This window comes from Echinops telfairi, unplaced genomic scaffold (genome assembly GCF_000313985.2).
Source record: "Echinops telfairi isolate 266 unplaced genomic scaffold, ASM31398v2 ScPeMD7_3533;HRSCAF=4204_1, whole genome shotgun sequence".
Taxonomy (NCBI): domain Eukaryota; kingdom Metazoa; phylum Chordata; class Mammalia; order Afrosoricida; family Tenrecidae; genus Echinops; species Echinops telfairi.
In genome coordinates, this window is record NW_022107432.1 from 30546089 (window position 1) to 30558810 (window position 12722).

The following is a 12722-nucleotide window of genomic DNA, read 5'->3' on the forward strand; positions in this document are numbered from 1 at the left end:
CCCCCCGCCCCGTCAAAGCAGGAGCTGGGAGTCCGAGTCTCTATGCTGCTCTGTAACAAAGAGCTGAGCTGCAGGGAGTCATTTTCCCCATTCTTTTTCTTTTTTTGACCCAGCCAGGTAGGAGGATTGTTTAGGGATTCGGGCCTGCCTTGCCTCTCATTGTGTATCTGGAAGAACCGACCTGACTGGGTCCCTCAGTTGCAGTTCTGAGGGCCAGAAACATTGTTCTAAGGGTGACCCCAGAACAGGGCTCTGACCTTCCAGATGTCTCCTGTATTCTCTTAAAGATGCACCCTTTATACTCCACACTACAAGATGACAACACACTACCGTCATCGTTAGTTAGCTCTTCCAGCCCAGATCGCACTGCTCAGTGAGACTTGCCTTTCCCTCAGGGAGGGAATGGCAGGGATGAGGGGAGAGATCTGTGGCAGGCAGCCGCCGCCACTCACTGGCTCTTGCCATCTTGTGGCTCCTTCTCGCTCAGAGCCTGGGCCTCATTGGATAGTCTGCCCTAATCAACAGCTAAGGGGAAAGGGTGTGGGTCAGGACTCGGGTCTCCTGCTGATCATGCCCTTGACCTCCCCAGGGTCAACCTTGAGTCCCTAAGACCATCGAACCCCCCGAAATTTTCGATCCAATCATCTGGAAATTTTCAAACACTGACAAAAAATGGAGGGAAAGGATAAATGAACCCCGAAGGATCCCCATTCCAGCAGTTCTCCCCTCCGTCCAGTTATCATGAAACAAATCCATGACAAATTTCCCAGAATAAAAAGTTAGATTGGGGGATTCAGGTGATGGGGTTGAACCTTTCGAGGGGCTGGCGGAACTAGGCGCTTGATTGTCAACAAAACAAATCAAACAGGGACATGAGTTCCTGATAAAGCCAAGTCGTATGATTCATCCCCAAATACTTCAAGATGTCGCTCCTACATATGAGGGCCCTCTCTTCAGAAACAAGCAAACCATAACCCAAGTATCTCAGTTACACCTAGAAATAAGTCATTCTTCCATACTGCACGTCTAATCAGTATTCAAAGTCCCCCAATTCTGACAAATTTTCAAATGGGGTTGTTTTCTTCAGACTCCGGGCCAGGTCTGTATTTTGCGATTGAGTGACTTCTTTCTTAATAACCTTTCATCTCGATTGTAGGTTCCCAAACTTATTTGACCTACTTCCCTCACCCCCACTCCCTTTTCAGGAAAAAAAAATGACTCAGTAACCCCCCCGCCAAATGAAAACCGTTTGTAGTGCCTGCTTTGGCAAAACCGTCTCCCACTTTGGGAGACACTGCACTCGAGTGTCCTCCACTCCACCCCCAACTACCTGAAGGACTTGCTAAAACAGATTCCCAGGCTCTTCCCACCCGCTTGAAGACGGTCTGATCCCGCAGGCCTGCACTTCCTACCTGTTGCCAGGTGGCGCTGGTGTTGTAGTTCTGGGGCCCACCTTGCCGTCGTGGGCCAGTCCACAGCTCCCAGTCTGGGTGTTGTGACTCCTTCCCCTGCAGCGCCACTGAGCATCATCTCTGCCCCCCGTGTTTCTGCCAAACTTGTCGGTAGACTGGAGGGTCCATAGGCTCGGGTTCAATTTTCTGTGGAGACGGCTTCATGGATTGTTTCGTTCTTCTCCCAGGAAATGCACAGTGTCCATTTGACTCTTAGTGAACGATTTAACTGTACATGCGACTTCAGATGTGAGCCTCAAATAGGTGCCCGGGCACAAGCTTATTCTAACTCTACTTCACGGTGCGTCTGAGATTCGTCATCATTAGTTATCATGGGTCCACACAGAACTTAATCATCCTCAAAGCACTTTCATGCTGCTAAATTCCTTTGATCATGCGGGCGGCCAGCCCCTTGGGGGAGGGTGTGGCTGGTGCTCCCATCTTCCTTCAGAACTGGAGGCTGAGTCTTGGAGAGAGGGAGGACTTCTCCAAGGTTGCACATCTGAAAACAGGGCTGGGAGGAATGAGGTGAGGGTCTCACCCCTGCCCTGCACTCCACTCCCCACAGCCCTGCCTCTCCTGAGATAACAGCCCCCCCCCCCCTCTCCTCTAGGACTCAGATCAACTTCACGGTGGCCATTGATTTTACAGCCTCCAATGGTGAGTGTGGGATGGAAAGGGGAGGGGCTGGGGAAGAGAAGGTCGGGCTGGAAGGGGTGCTTTTAAGGACTGTCTGTGGCGCTTGCTGCGAGCTAAAAACCCACAGCAAACTCAATACCATCAGGTCAAGTCCAACTCATCGAGACCCTATTGGACAGGGTAGAACTGCCCTTGTGGGTTTCTGAGACTGCGACTCTATGGGGAATAGAGAGCCTCATCTTTGTCCCTCGAACCGCTGACTTTGTGATTAGCCGGCCAACATATAAGCAGTACACCACCAGGGCGTCTTCAGTACCAAAGAGTGTGGCATGGGCCTGGAGGGCCAACGATAGAATCAAGTTGGCAATGCTGTTGCGAGGTCTCATGAATGTCACTAACAAATCTGGTTCTTGGAATGACATAGTGTGGACCACACCCTGTCCATGGGGGGCACACACAGGACATTCACAGGACTCTAGGGAGAGATGTGCCCACCCTACCCAAAACCCGGGCCCTCAGTGCAGCCTCACCCACAGGCTGGAGAGGAAAACTGCCATCAGGATGGAAGTAGGTGTTTCTGGGAGGAGACAGGATCCAAGCCAGAACCTCGGTCCCAAGCCGCCTCTGAATTTTCTCTGTATCAGGCTGGGGCCAGGTCACCAGGAGCAACCACCTTGCCCAACTCCACAGTCTTAGCAACTTCTCAGCCTTGCGCTCTGGCCCCCTTTCATGTCAGGGCTCCTCCGACTCCAGTGTGTCCGCAGCCCCTTAGTGTCCCAGAGCAGGGAGGGCTCTCTGTATAACCCTCACAGCAATCCCACGGGGCAGGACCTCATTGCCTCCTCATTTCGCAGGGGAGGAGACTGAGGCTGAGAAGTTAAGGGACTGACCCAAGGCCATGCCGCTAGCAGGCAGGGGAGGCAGGGTTGGAGCCTTGGTCGTCTGACCCCAGCCCTGCCCACTTGTTAGTAAACAAGGAAAATCTAGATTGAGTTCATGGTGACCAGGGCTGTGGAGGGAAATCAAGCCAGAAACAGAGAGCCGAAGTATCGGGGAGACTGTAACCCTCACTAGGCTGGTCAGGGGAGGCTTGAGCAGAGGTGAGGCATGTAGACCTTTGGGGGACAGTGTTGCAGGCAGACGGAGCAGCCAGCACAAAGGTGCTGAGTAGGTGACAGAGGGTGGCAGGTGAGCAGGAACTGGAAGCCAGATCACCTGGGCAGCGGGCCCTTGAGCTTTACCTCAAATGAGAAGCGTGACCTGACCAAGCTGTGCCAGGCTCACCCTGCCTGGTGTGCTGAATGCGTGTGAGCCTCAGGGTAAGCCAGACAGAGCTGCTGCCATCCCACATGTGACCGGAGCAGAGTGGTGGCAGTGAGGAGAGAGAAGTTGGTGGGTTCGATGAAGGTGTACCTACTGCCTCGGAGTCAATTTCCACTCACAGTGACCCTAAAGGACAGGGGAGAGCTGCCCTGTGGGTTTTCCTCTGAAACTGTTAACTCTTGGCGGGAATAGAAAGCCTCATTGGTCTCTCAGGGAGAGGCTAGTGGTTTCGAACTGCAGACCTTGCAGCTAGCAGCCCAACATGTAATCAATAGGCCACCAGGGCTCTCTGTGTGAAAGTTCAGCAGTCAGAATCTCCTACAGATGTGAATGGGGGCTAGGAGCGGAAGGGGGGATTGAGGAGAAAGAGACAAGCTGGGGTGTCGCCTGGTGTTGCAAAGGGTTAAGTGCTGGACCTGGAGTGGAAACATTGACCATTGAAAGCCACTCAGAAGAAAGGTCTGGGGATGCCCCTCATGCTGGTGAACCCCAAATGGTTTGAGGGTCCAGGCTGGCAAACTGCCCATGTCCTGTGCCGCAGGGAACCCCTCGCAGTCCACATCCCTGCACTACATGAGCCCGTACCAGCTGAATGCCTACGCTCTGGCACTGACCGCCGTCGGGGAGATCATCCAGCACTACGACAGTGACAAGATGTTCCCTGCCCTTGGCTTTGGTGCCAAACTGCCCCCTGATGGCCGGGTGTCCCACGAGTTCCCTCTGGTAGGTGGCCCCGGAGGAAAGGCTGGCCCGGCTGGTTGCGGTGGCAAGCTCCGGTTGGGGTGGGAGTGGGGAGGGCGTTTACCATCATACTCCAACTTAGGGACTTGAGGTGCCGCGTCTGGAGCCAGGCGGAGGATTGGCTGTGTGTTGGGGCCTTGTGTCAGGGCCCCTGTTCACAAACCCCTCAGTGCCCCTTGTCTGAGCCACCAACCGCTGTCGGGGTAGAGTGGAGCTGGGGCTGAACTGTCCCCTTCAAAAGGCCCAGGAAAGAGGTTAGGGGTGTGGGGAGCTGCAGGTAATTCTAAGGATTCCCTGCATTAGTGGGGGAATGGGGCCGGCCGGCCGGGGGGCCTCTGCAGGGTAGGTTCCTCTGGGAGTTAGGTGGACCAGGCCACCCTTTCCCCTCTCTCCCTGGAGGGCAATCAATCAGACGTGTTAGGGAATGTTTCTCTCACACCTGCAGAGGGCAGGGTTGAGCCCTGGGTATGCCAAGATGGATCACCCCGGCAACCGCTGAGGGGTCGGGGGCTCGGTGTGGGGGGGGAGGGTGTCTGTGGGAAGCTCGGGGATCTCAGGGCGTTCCACTAGCTCCCCCAGAACAGATGCTGCCTGGGAGGGCCCACTGGAGAAGTCTAGCGGAGCGCAGGGCTACCCACCCCCATCCCCTGGGCCACCCTCCCTGCGTCCTGGCCTCAGGCCCCCCACCCGTGTGCCATGCCCCCAGAACGGCAACCAGGAGAACCCCTCGTGCTGTGGCATCGACGGGATCCTGGAGGCCTATCACCGCAGCCTGCGCACCGTGCAGCTCTACGGCCCCACCAACTTCGCCCCCGTGGTCACCCACGTGGCCAGGTGAGCCCCGCCCCCCCAGGGCCACGTGACACACCCCTCCAAGCCACTCACTCCACCCACGGAGACTGATGTCCTCGAAGAGACTCCCCTGCCCCCAGATCTACGCGCACTAAAGAACCAGGGATCTTTTCTGCACCCCCCAGGAGCGCAGCGGCCGTGCAGGACGGCTCCCAGTACTCAGTGCTGCTCATCATCACGGACGGGGTCATCTCCGACATGGCACAGACCAAGGAGGCCATCGTCAATGTGCGTGCCCATGGGCCCCAGGAACGCCCCTGGGCTTCTCACCCCTTTCTGCCCGCTCCGGGGTTCCCCTAGTCCACACGCCTGGCTCTGGGGTCCCACTTCCAGGAGGGCGGGTGGCAGGCAGACTGGAGACCCTGCCCTCAGCCACGGTGGACAGAGCGATCCTCTCTCCAGACACTCGCGCAAACTCACTGCCATCGAGTCATCGCAACCCTCGGTGGGCTTCTGAGACCGTCACAGGTTTAGGGGAGTTGAAAGCCCATCTGTTCTCAGTCTTGCTCCCACAGAGCCGCCGGTGGTTCCAAACTGCCGGCCATGTGGATCGCAGCCCCGCCGTACCACCACGGCACCACCACTTAGGGTTCCCTCAAGAACTGTGCTTGCCCCTCCCCCAGCCCAGCCTGCCAGGTTGAGGAGGTGGGACACCCCACGGAGGGACTGTGACACCCCTACCTGGTGATCTGGGAAAAGGAGTCCTATCGGCACCGCTCACCTACAGAGCCCCCCAAGTAGCAGGCCAGCATGCAGAGGGAAGAGCAGGCCCATGGCAAATTTCCCATGTCTCCTCCCCTGGCTTGGCCCTTCTCCTGGGGCCCCAGCTGGTCTCCCTTGGGCTCTCTCTCTGTGCACACTCTCCCCCTCCCCTTGCTTTTCTCTGTCTCTCTATCACCGCCCCCTCCCCTCTTCTCTTCTGTGGACTCCCTTTCGGTCCCTGCCTATGGTACTCAACTCCCTCTTTAAACTGTATCCCCTGCCCCCATCTCCCAGGCTGCCAAACTACCCATGTCCATCATCATCGTCGGCGTAGGCCAGGCGGAGTTTGATGGTGAGTCCAGCCACCACCGCCCTCCCCGCCTCTCCATCCAGGCTCCCACGGTGTGTGTGTGTGTGTGTGTCAGGCGTGACTGTTTACTCAGGGAGGGGTGTGTCAGGGTGGGTGCCCCACACCCACCTCCCAAGGCCCTGGGGAAATAGCTCTGAGTCACTCCCCCCCACTCCACTCCAACCTTGGGAGGTGGGAGCATTGCATAAGCCATCAGGTGCCTGCCAGGTTGGGCTCCTGTCTCGCTCCAGCCTCAGTTTCTTCATGTGTAACTCAGGGGCATGAGTCTGTGGTCTGAGCCCTAGATTATCCTAACCCTGGGCCCTGACCGTCCATTCCCTGACCTCTCCCCACACAGCCATGGTGGAGCTGGATGGCGACGACGTGCGGATCTCCTCCCGGGGGAAGCTGGCCGAGCGAGACATCGTGCAGGTGAAGCCTGGGCCCTGGCTGCCCACATGGGCAGTGCAAGGGGCCCTCAGCCAGGCTTCCCTCCTTGTGGGGATTTCTCTGGGGAGGACCCCTGGAGGGAGGGGCTGGGAGAAGGACAAGGGGCAGATCTGGGCAGACACTGCTCTCTGGGCTGCAGCCCTCCCCGCCATGTCACCTAACCTGGTGCCCTCCCCAGCCCCCAAGCTCCACCTGCTGGCCCCCAGGGCCCCACACAGCACCTCCAGCTCTGTTTCTGGCTCCTTCTGTTGTATCCCACCTGGGCTGCCTACCCCAGGTGAACCGCGGAGATGGCATCTTCAGCGTAGCTGCCCCTTTCCGGAGAAAGAGCATCACGGGTTACCTGGGCTAAAGTCTGAGCGCCCCGTTCTAGAAGGCAAATGTAAAGGGCAGGCAGGTCTTTGTCCTCTGGAAATCCTTACCCGCTGAGATGCAGAAGGTCCCCTCCATAAGCATACTTTCACTGACCTAGTCCCTAGTGATCAGGAGATGCAGGATAAAAAACGGGCATTCTCCTACAGGCCTTTGATGCAAAGAAAGGGGCCGGGGCCAGGGATCCTTCTAGGAATGAAGATCTAAAATGAACTGGAAACAGGCGAGAGCATCCGGGGAGGGAGACCAGGTGACGGAAAGACCCGGTGACAGGCTGAGTTGGAGACCCTCGGGGAGTGGTAGGGGGTCAGTCACTTCAGAAGGAAGCCGGACCAGCCCCAGAGAGGAAAGAGGAGGCCAGTGAGGGCGGAGGATTCGGGCAGCACCTTTCCTGAGCACCTACTAAGAGCCAGGACCTGTGTTCCTTGCCAGAACGAGAGAATCTTCAGTGGAGTATCCTGGCGCGGAGGAGGTGCTCTGCGCCCCGTTTTTAGGCCAGCACGGTGTTCCAACTGCGCAGCCGCCTCGAACCAGTTCCTTTGGCTCTTCGTGTGCTTAGGTCGCGCATGCCCATTATTTATGTGGACGCGTCACATGCAAAAAGTGGACAATATTTGTTGAGAGCATGCATGAGTAGTGATTCAGATACCATGTGGGGGACGAGCTTAGCAGGGACTAGAGGAGGGTGCAGACCTGACCCCAGGGCAGGAGGAAGGTGCATCGGTCTGACCATGCCCCCTCTCCCTCCCAGTTTGTGCCCTTCCGAGACTATGTGGACCGCACGGGCAACCACGTGCTGAGCATGGCGCGCCTGGCCCGCGATGTGCTGGCTGAGATCCCGGACCAGCTGGTGTCCTACATGAAGGCGCAGGGCATCCGCCCACGTCCCCCGCCTGGACCCCCCGCCAGCTCACCCCCACAGTCCCCTGCTCGCACGCCCTCCTCCTCCCCCCAGCATGCGCACATCTGAGCCTGCCCAGTGGCAGGCAGGCGCTGGGGTCTGGAGTGGGCCAGTCAGACAACGGGCAGGGTCCTGGGAGCCCATCTCCTGCCCAGCCCACTCGAGCCCCTTCCATATCTAGGTGCCTGGGAGGTGGGCTGTGGGTGGGGCCTCTGAAAGCTCCGCCCTAGTGTCCTGGCCTAGACCCCAGGTGTTGGGGAGGCAGGCATACAGGGGCAGAATAGGGCACAATTTTCAGCATCTCTGCTCAGCCCAACTTCTCCAGACTCCCAAGTTCTAGCCCAGCCGGGAAGATGTTAGGGGGGGTGATGGGAGTTCCCTTCAGCCTAGTCTGGGTTATCCTGTCTGCTCACCTTCAGGGGGCAGCCTACACTGGACCTCCCTCCTCCAGCCCTAGCCCTCTCTGGTGGTTAATCTTGTGTCACAGCCCACCCCTCTCTGTCCTGGGCCGTCCCTGAGTGAGCCTCCTGAAGCTAGTGGGTGTGCAGGGATGCTAGGACATGTGAACCTTCTGGGGCATAGAGATCCAGGAGGGGGAGGCAGGCATGGTGGACACAGGCCAGGTCAGCCCTCCCTGGGCCGCACTGCACCCTAGCATGATGTTAGTGCTAGACACAGGCTTCTCCTTGGTGTGGCCCTACAGGCTCCAGCCCAGAGACTGCCCAGGGCCACTGGTGCCCACCTAGAGGCCTGGGCAAGGAACAACCTGACCCTGGTGCTCCCACTGCCCTTGCTCTCTGAGTAGCCTCCACCTCATGGGGATAGGAGCTAAGCACCCTGGGTTGAATCCTGCCTCCTCCTCCCTGCTGTGGGAACCCAAGCAAGGCCCTTCTGCCTTCTGGGCCTCAGTATCCACATCTGTATGGTGAGTGGGTTGACCAGATGGTCCCAGCTTTTTCTTCAACTCTACCCAGCACCTCCTATCTCACACCTCACCCACTCCCTGGACCTCAGGCCGTCTTGGCCCGAGGATCACGCTGCCTTGTCCTGTCACCTCAATCCTTAGCCCAAGCCTCTGCCCCTGTTTCAGGAAAGGTTGAGCAGCTGAGCTCACAGGGCTGCCCAGCCTCTACCCTCCCAGGAACAGGCCATGCATGCCAGCCCCTCCTCCCGCATGGGGCTTCTCAGCCCACTGAAACCCGCCCTTGCCACGCCTGGGCCTGGGTGGAGAACAGGCCCCACCCCGTCTGATGCTCCACATTGCTGCCCTTCCCGTCATGCATGAAGGTGGTATTTCTACTCTCTCTGGTCCTGTGCCCGTCTCTGAGACCGTCTCTGTGTGGAATTTGCCTTAAACTGAAGTAAATTTGGTTCTTTTACGAAAAGAAAGCCCCTTGTTTTCCCTTCTCTTGGTGTTGCTCGTTGCCGGAAGCCACGTTCTCCTCCTCCTCCTCTCTCCACCTTTCTGTTCAACACAGCTTCCTTGCCACTGCTTCGGGCCCGGCTCTGTCGGCGCAGGGGGTGGTGCCGTGAGCAGATGCTTGTCTATCTATCTGCACGTGGAGTGAACAGCACACCTACAAATGAGGTGGGGAAACACAGTAGGCACACAAGCAACCTGTCAATAGCATCATTTCAGGTGGTCGATGGGAACTACTAAGGACCATCAGCAAGGCGGTGATACTGGAACATATTTGGCGTGATGGAGGCGGAAGTGTACGCAGCAAATTCATCTCTCACCCATCGATGTACAGCCACATTGCTCCATAACATTGGTGGCTCTTCCTCCGGTGCCCACCCTGCCTCCTCTGACTGTCTCTCCAGTTTTCTCAGCTGCCCGTTCACCTTCCTTTGGGGCACACGTTGCCCACCGGCTCTCATGTAGTTGAGTGTTCTCAGGAGCACATTTCTCAGGGGTGTGTAAGTGTTTCTTTTGTAGAATACAGTATTACTTGGCTGAAAGGTGACTGCTGAGAATGGCTTCCATTCAGGTTAAAAGGGCATCTTAGAGCGTGCCTTGGGCTTCCTCTCTAGCCTCTTATCAGTCCAGTATGTCCGATCTTTTTTCATGAATGTGCTTTTTTTAAATCACTTTATTGGGGGCTCATACAACTCATATGATTTTTTTTTTCTACGTGTTTCTCTCATTCTCACTGGGACCTTCTATCATGTCCCTGGGCAGAGCAGTCTTGAATAGTAGCTGGGCACCATCTAGTTCTTCTGGTGCCCGGCTAGAGGAGGCTATGGGTCATTAGTCTGTAGACTAATGGCTTCCTCGACTCTGTGGTTTCTTTTGCTCTCCTTCACTCCTGTTGGTAAGAGACCAAGAGTTTTAGCTTAAGACAGCCACATGCAGACCTTTAAGAATCCTGGTGCTACTCACCAAACTAGGGCTTAAAAGATTATGAGCTGTTTTATGCCAGTTAACCTACATGTCCCCTGACACCATGGTCCTTAACCTTCGAGCCCAGTACAAGTCCCAGGAGGTGCTTGGCTATGTCTAAGAAGTTCCCATAATCTTGCTACAGAAGTGTGCTGTTCTATATAGGACTATGCCTACAGCACACAAACCTACCTACCCACCCCCAAACAGCAACAAACACCCACTGCCATCGAGTTGATTGTAACTAGACAAGTGTGCACATATACATACCCAAAACAATACCTATCGATGCACACACCTGGCTTCCCACAAACTCCCCTGTATCTAGAGAGCTACCCATCGACCTATGTGCGTACCCACCCACTTCGGCTTGCTGCTTCCAGCTGCTGTTGCAGAATTGCAGGTGTCCCGGCATTTACTGTGGCTGCCCTTGATGCTGTGTACCTGTGTCTTCACTGGCTTCTTCAAGTTGTGCTGACGTGCCCTGTTTGTGAGTTGTGTTTCCCTTCAGAAGAATTAACACACGTCTGCTATCTAGTAAGTGTTCCCCCTTCATCTGTTGGTGGACACTTGGGTTGTCCCTATCGCTTTGCTGCAGTGAACACGAGTGTGCAGATACCGATTCGTGGCCTGTTCTGGTTTCTCCAGGATCTACATTTAGGAGTGGGATTGTTGAATCCTATGGTATTTCCAGCCCCAGCTCTTTCAAGAAGCGCTATCCTGTGTACTCTTTAGTGGTTGGACCAGCCGTGTACCCGAGAGTTACAGCCTTCCCACAGCCTCCCCAGCATTTGTGTGTTTCCTTTCCTGTTTTCAGTTTATCATCCGTGCTATTTCTGCAGGGGCGAGATGGTCTCTCTTTGCAGTTTTCGTTTGCATCTCTCTGTTGGTGAATGGTCATGAGCATCATGTCCTTGACCCGGTTACTTGATTGGCTTGTTTGTCTTTTTGTTGGAGAGGTGGTGAGATGAGACCTTTGTCAGATAGCAAGTTTTCCCCCCATTCTGTAAGGTCTATTTTTCCTGTTTGGGTAGAATCTTGTGATAAAACCTAAGTATTTAATTTTAGGAGGTTCCAGTTATCTAGCTAATCTGTTGCCTAGGTGGTTTTCGTTCTGTTTGATAGTACATAGTTCAGTTATATTTTCCAACATGAATACAATCCTATTTTAAAATTCTCTGAAACAAATCGCATGAGTATACTTCGTGTAGATACACATACTCATTGTCAGAATAAAATACGTTCACCTCTGGTTGGTATATTGAGAGTGATCTTTCTGCTGTTATTCATTCATTGATGCTTATCTTTCTACTGAGTAGGAGAGTGTATTTTTGACATAAATGAGGGTCCCCAGCTTGCTTTCTTCTATAAACACGATGGTTTTAGGTTTCACATTTAGAGTTGTGATTCACTTTGAGATGGTCTTTGAGTCTAGTCCTGGTTCATTTTCCTCCAGGTGGACATCCAGTTTTGCCAGCATCATTTGTGAAAGAGATGAGTTCTCCCCTCACTGGTTGGACTTTGTCGAAGACCAGCCGTCCGTAGGTGGATGGACGGACTTCTGAGCTCTCAATTCCGGTTCATTGGTCTGTGTGTTGGTCACTGTGCCACTCCCAGGCTGTTCTTGTTTCTCTCTCTCTTTTTTAAAGAAGTCCCCACAGCACCTCCCACACACATACATCAGGGTCCACTTCTCCCTGCCGCGCCCAGCCCAGGGCCAAGGGAATCATTACTCCCCCAAAGGGACCCCACATACACACACCCATCCCATCCCCAATGCCTTTGGTCTCTGTACCCCTCATTCTGGTTGTGGGGTCTGATGGTCCTTATACCAGGCAAACCCCAACATTCCATCTTGCCTGGGGCTCTGATCATATAACCAAGGCCCAGAGGTTTCATGTGGGAGAGCTGGGGGGGGCGGGGGGGCGCTGGGTGAGAAAGGTGGGCAGGAAGGGAGGCAGAGGTTGGGCTGATGGGCAGGGTCAGCACATTGGCTACTGAAAACCAAGTACTTACTGAGTTATCAGGCAGAAAAGACCCTTGCTGCTCTACTTCGGGCATGGAGTGCAGGTTCTGAGAGAAGCCTGGGCTGGCCTGTCTGGACACTTTGACCCCTGTCTCCTCCCCACTTCCCCGGAATAGCTCAGGGCTCACCCGACTTCCACAAACTCCCTTCCCGGCCCCAGGTGAGGAGCCTCTGCTGCACCAAGTGCCACATTTCAGCACTGCATCATGGCGGTCTCCGGCTGCTCCCTTTCAGAAGTAAATCCCCAAGCCTTCATATTTTGAGATGCCAGTGGGTGGATTTGAACTGCAAACCTGGATTCTAGTGCCTTTATAAAGCTCTGAAATGTGTCCTGTCTCCCCCAAGCCTCCTCCTCCTCTGTCCCCACCCTTTGGACTGATTCTGGTCGCTCTACACCCAGACCCCCTCCAAGCATACCCAGCCCCTGCCATCCCCTGTTCAAATCCAAGGTAGATCGCAAAGGATTGGAAGCACATTCTTAAGAAGTTTTCTTAAGAACCCAAGTTTATCCCAGACTGAGAATAGGATGTGTG

The 12722-nt window shown here is 55.3% G+C and overlaps 1 protein-coding gene across 3 annotated transcripts in view; it reads left to right on the forward strand.

The window, feature by feature from the left end:
* CPNE5 (copine 5) overlaps window positions 1–9169 on the forward strand; it is a 30301-nt gene extending 21132 nt beyond the window's left edge. For all 3 annotated transcript variants that reach the window (XM_045294911.1, XM_030886903.2, XM_045294912.1), the window contains exons 6-12: window positions 2065–2111; window positions 3955–4136; window positions 4861–4988; window positions 5132–5234; window positions 6003–6060; window positions 6416–6489; window positions 7631–9169. In XM_045294911.1, the coding sequence (XP_045150846.1) occupies window positions 2065–2111; window positions 3955–4136; window positions 4861–4988; window positions 5132–5234; window positions 6003–6060; window positions 6416–6489; window positions 7631–7849 (811 nt within the window). In that variant the 3' untranslated portion in view covers window positions 7850–9169. The remainder of the gene's footprint in view (window positions 1–2064; window positions 2112–3954; window positions 4137–4860; window positions 4989–5131; window positions 5235–6002; window positions 6061–6415; window positions 6490–7630) is intronic.
* Window positions 9170–12722: the final 3553 nt, after the last annotated feature.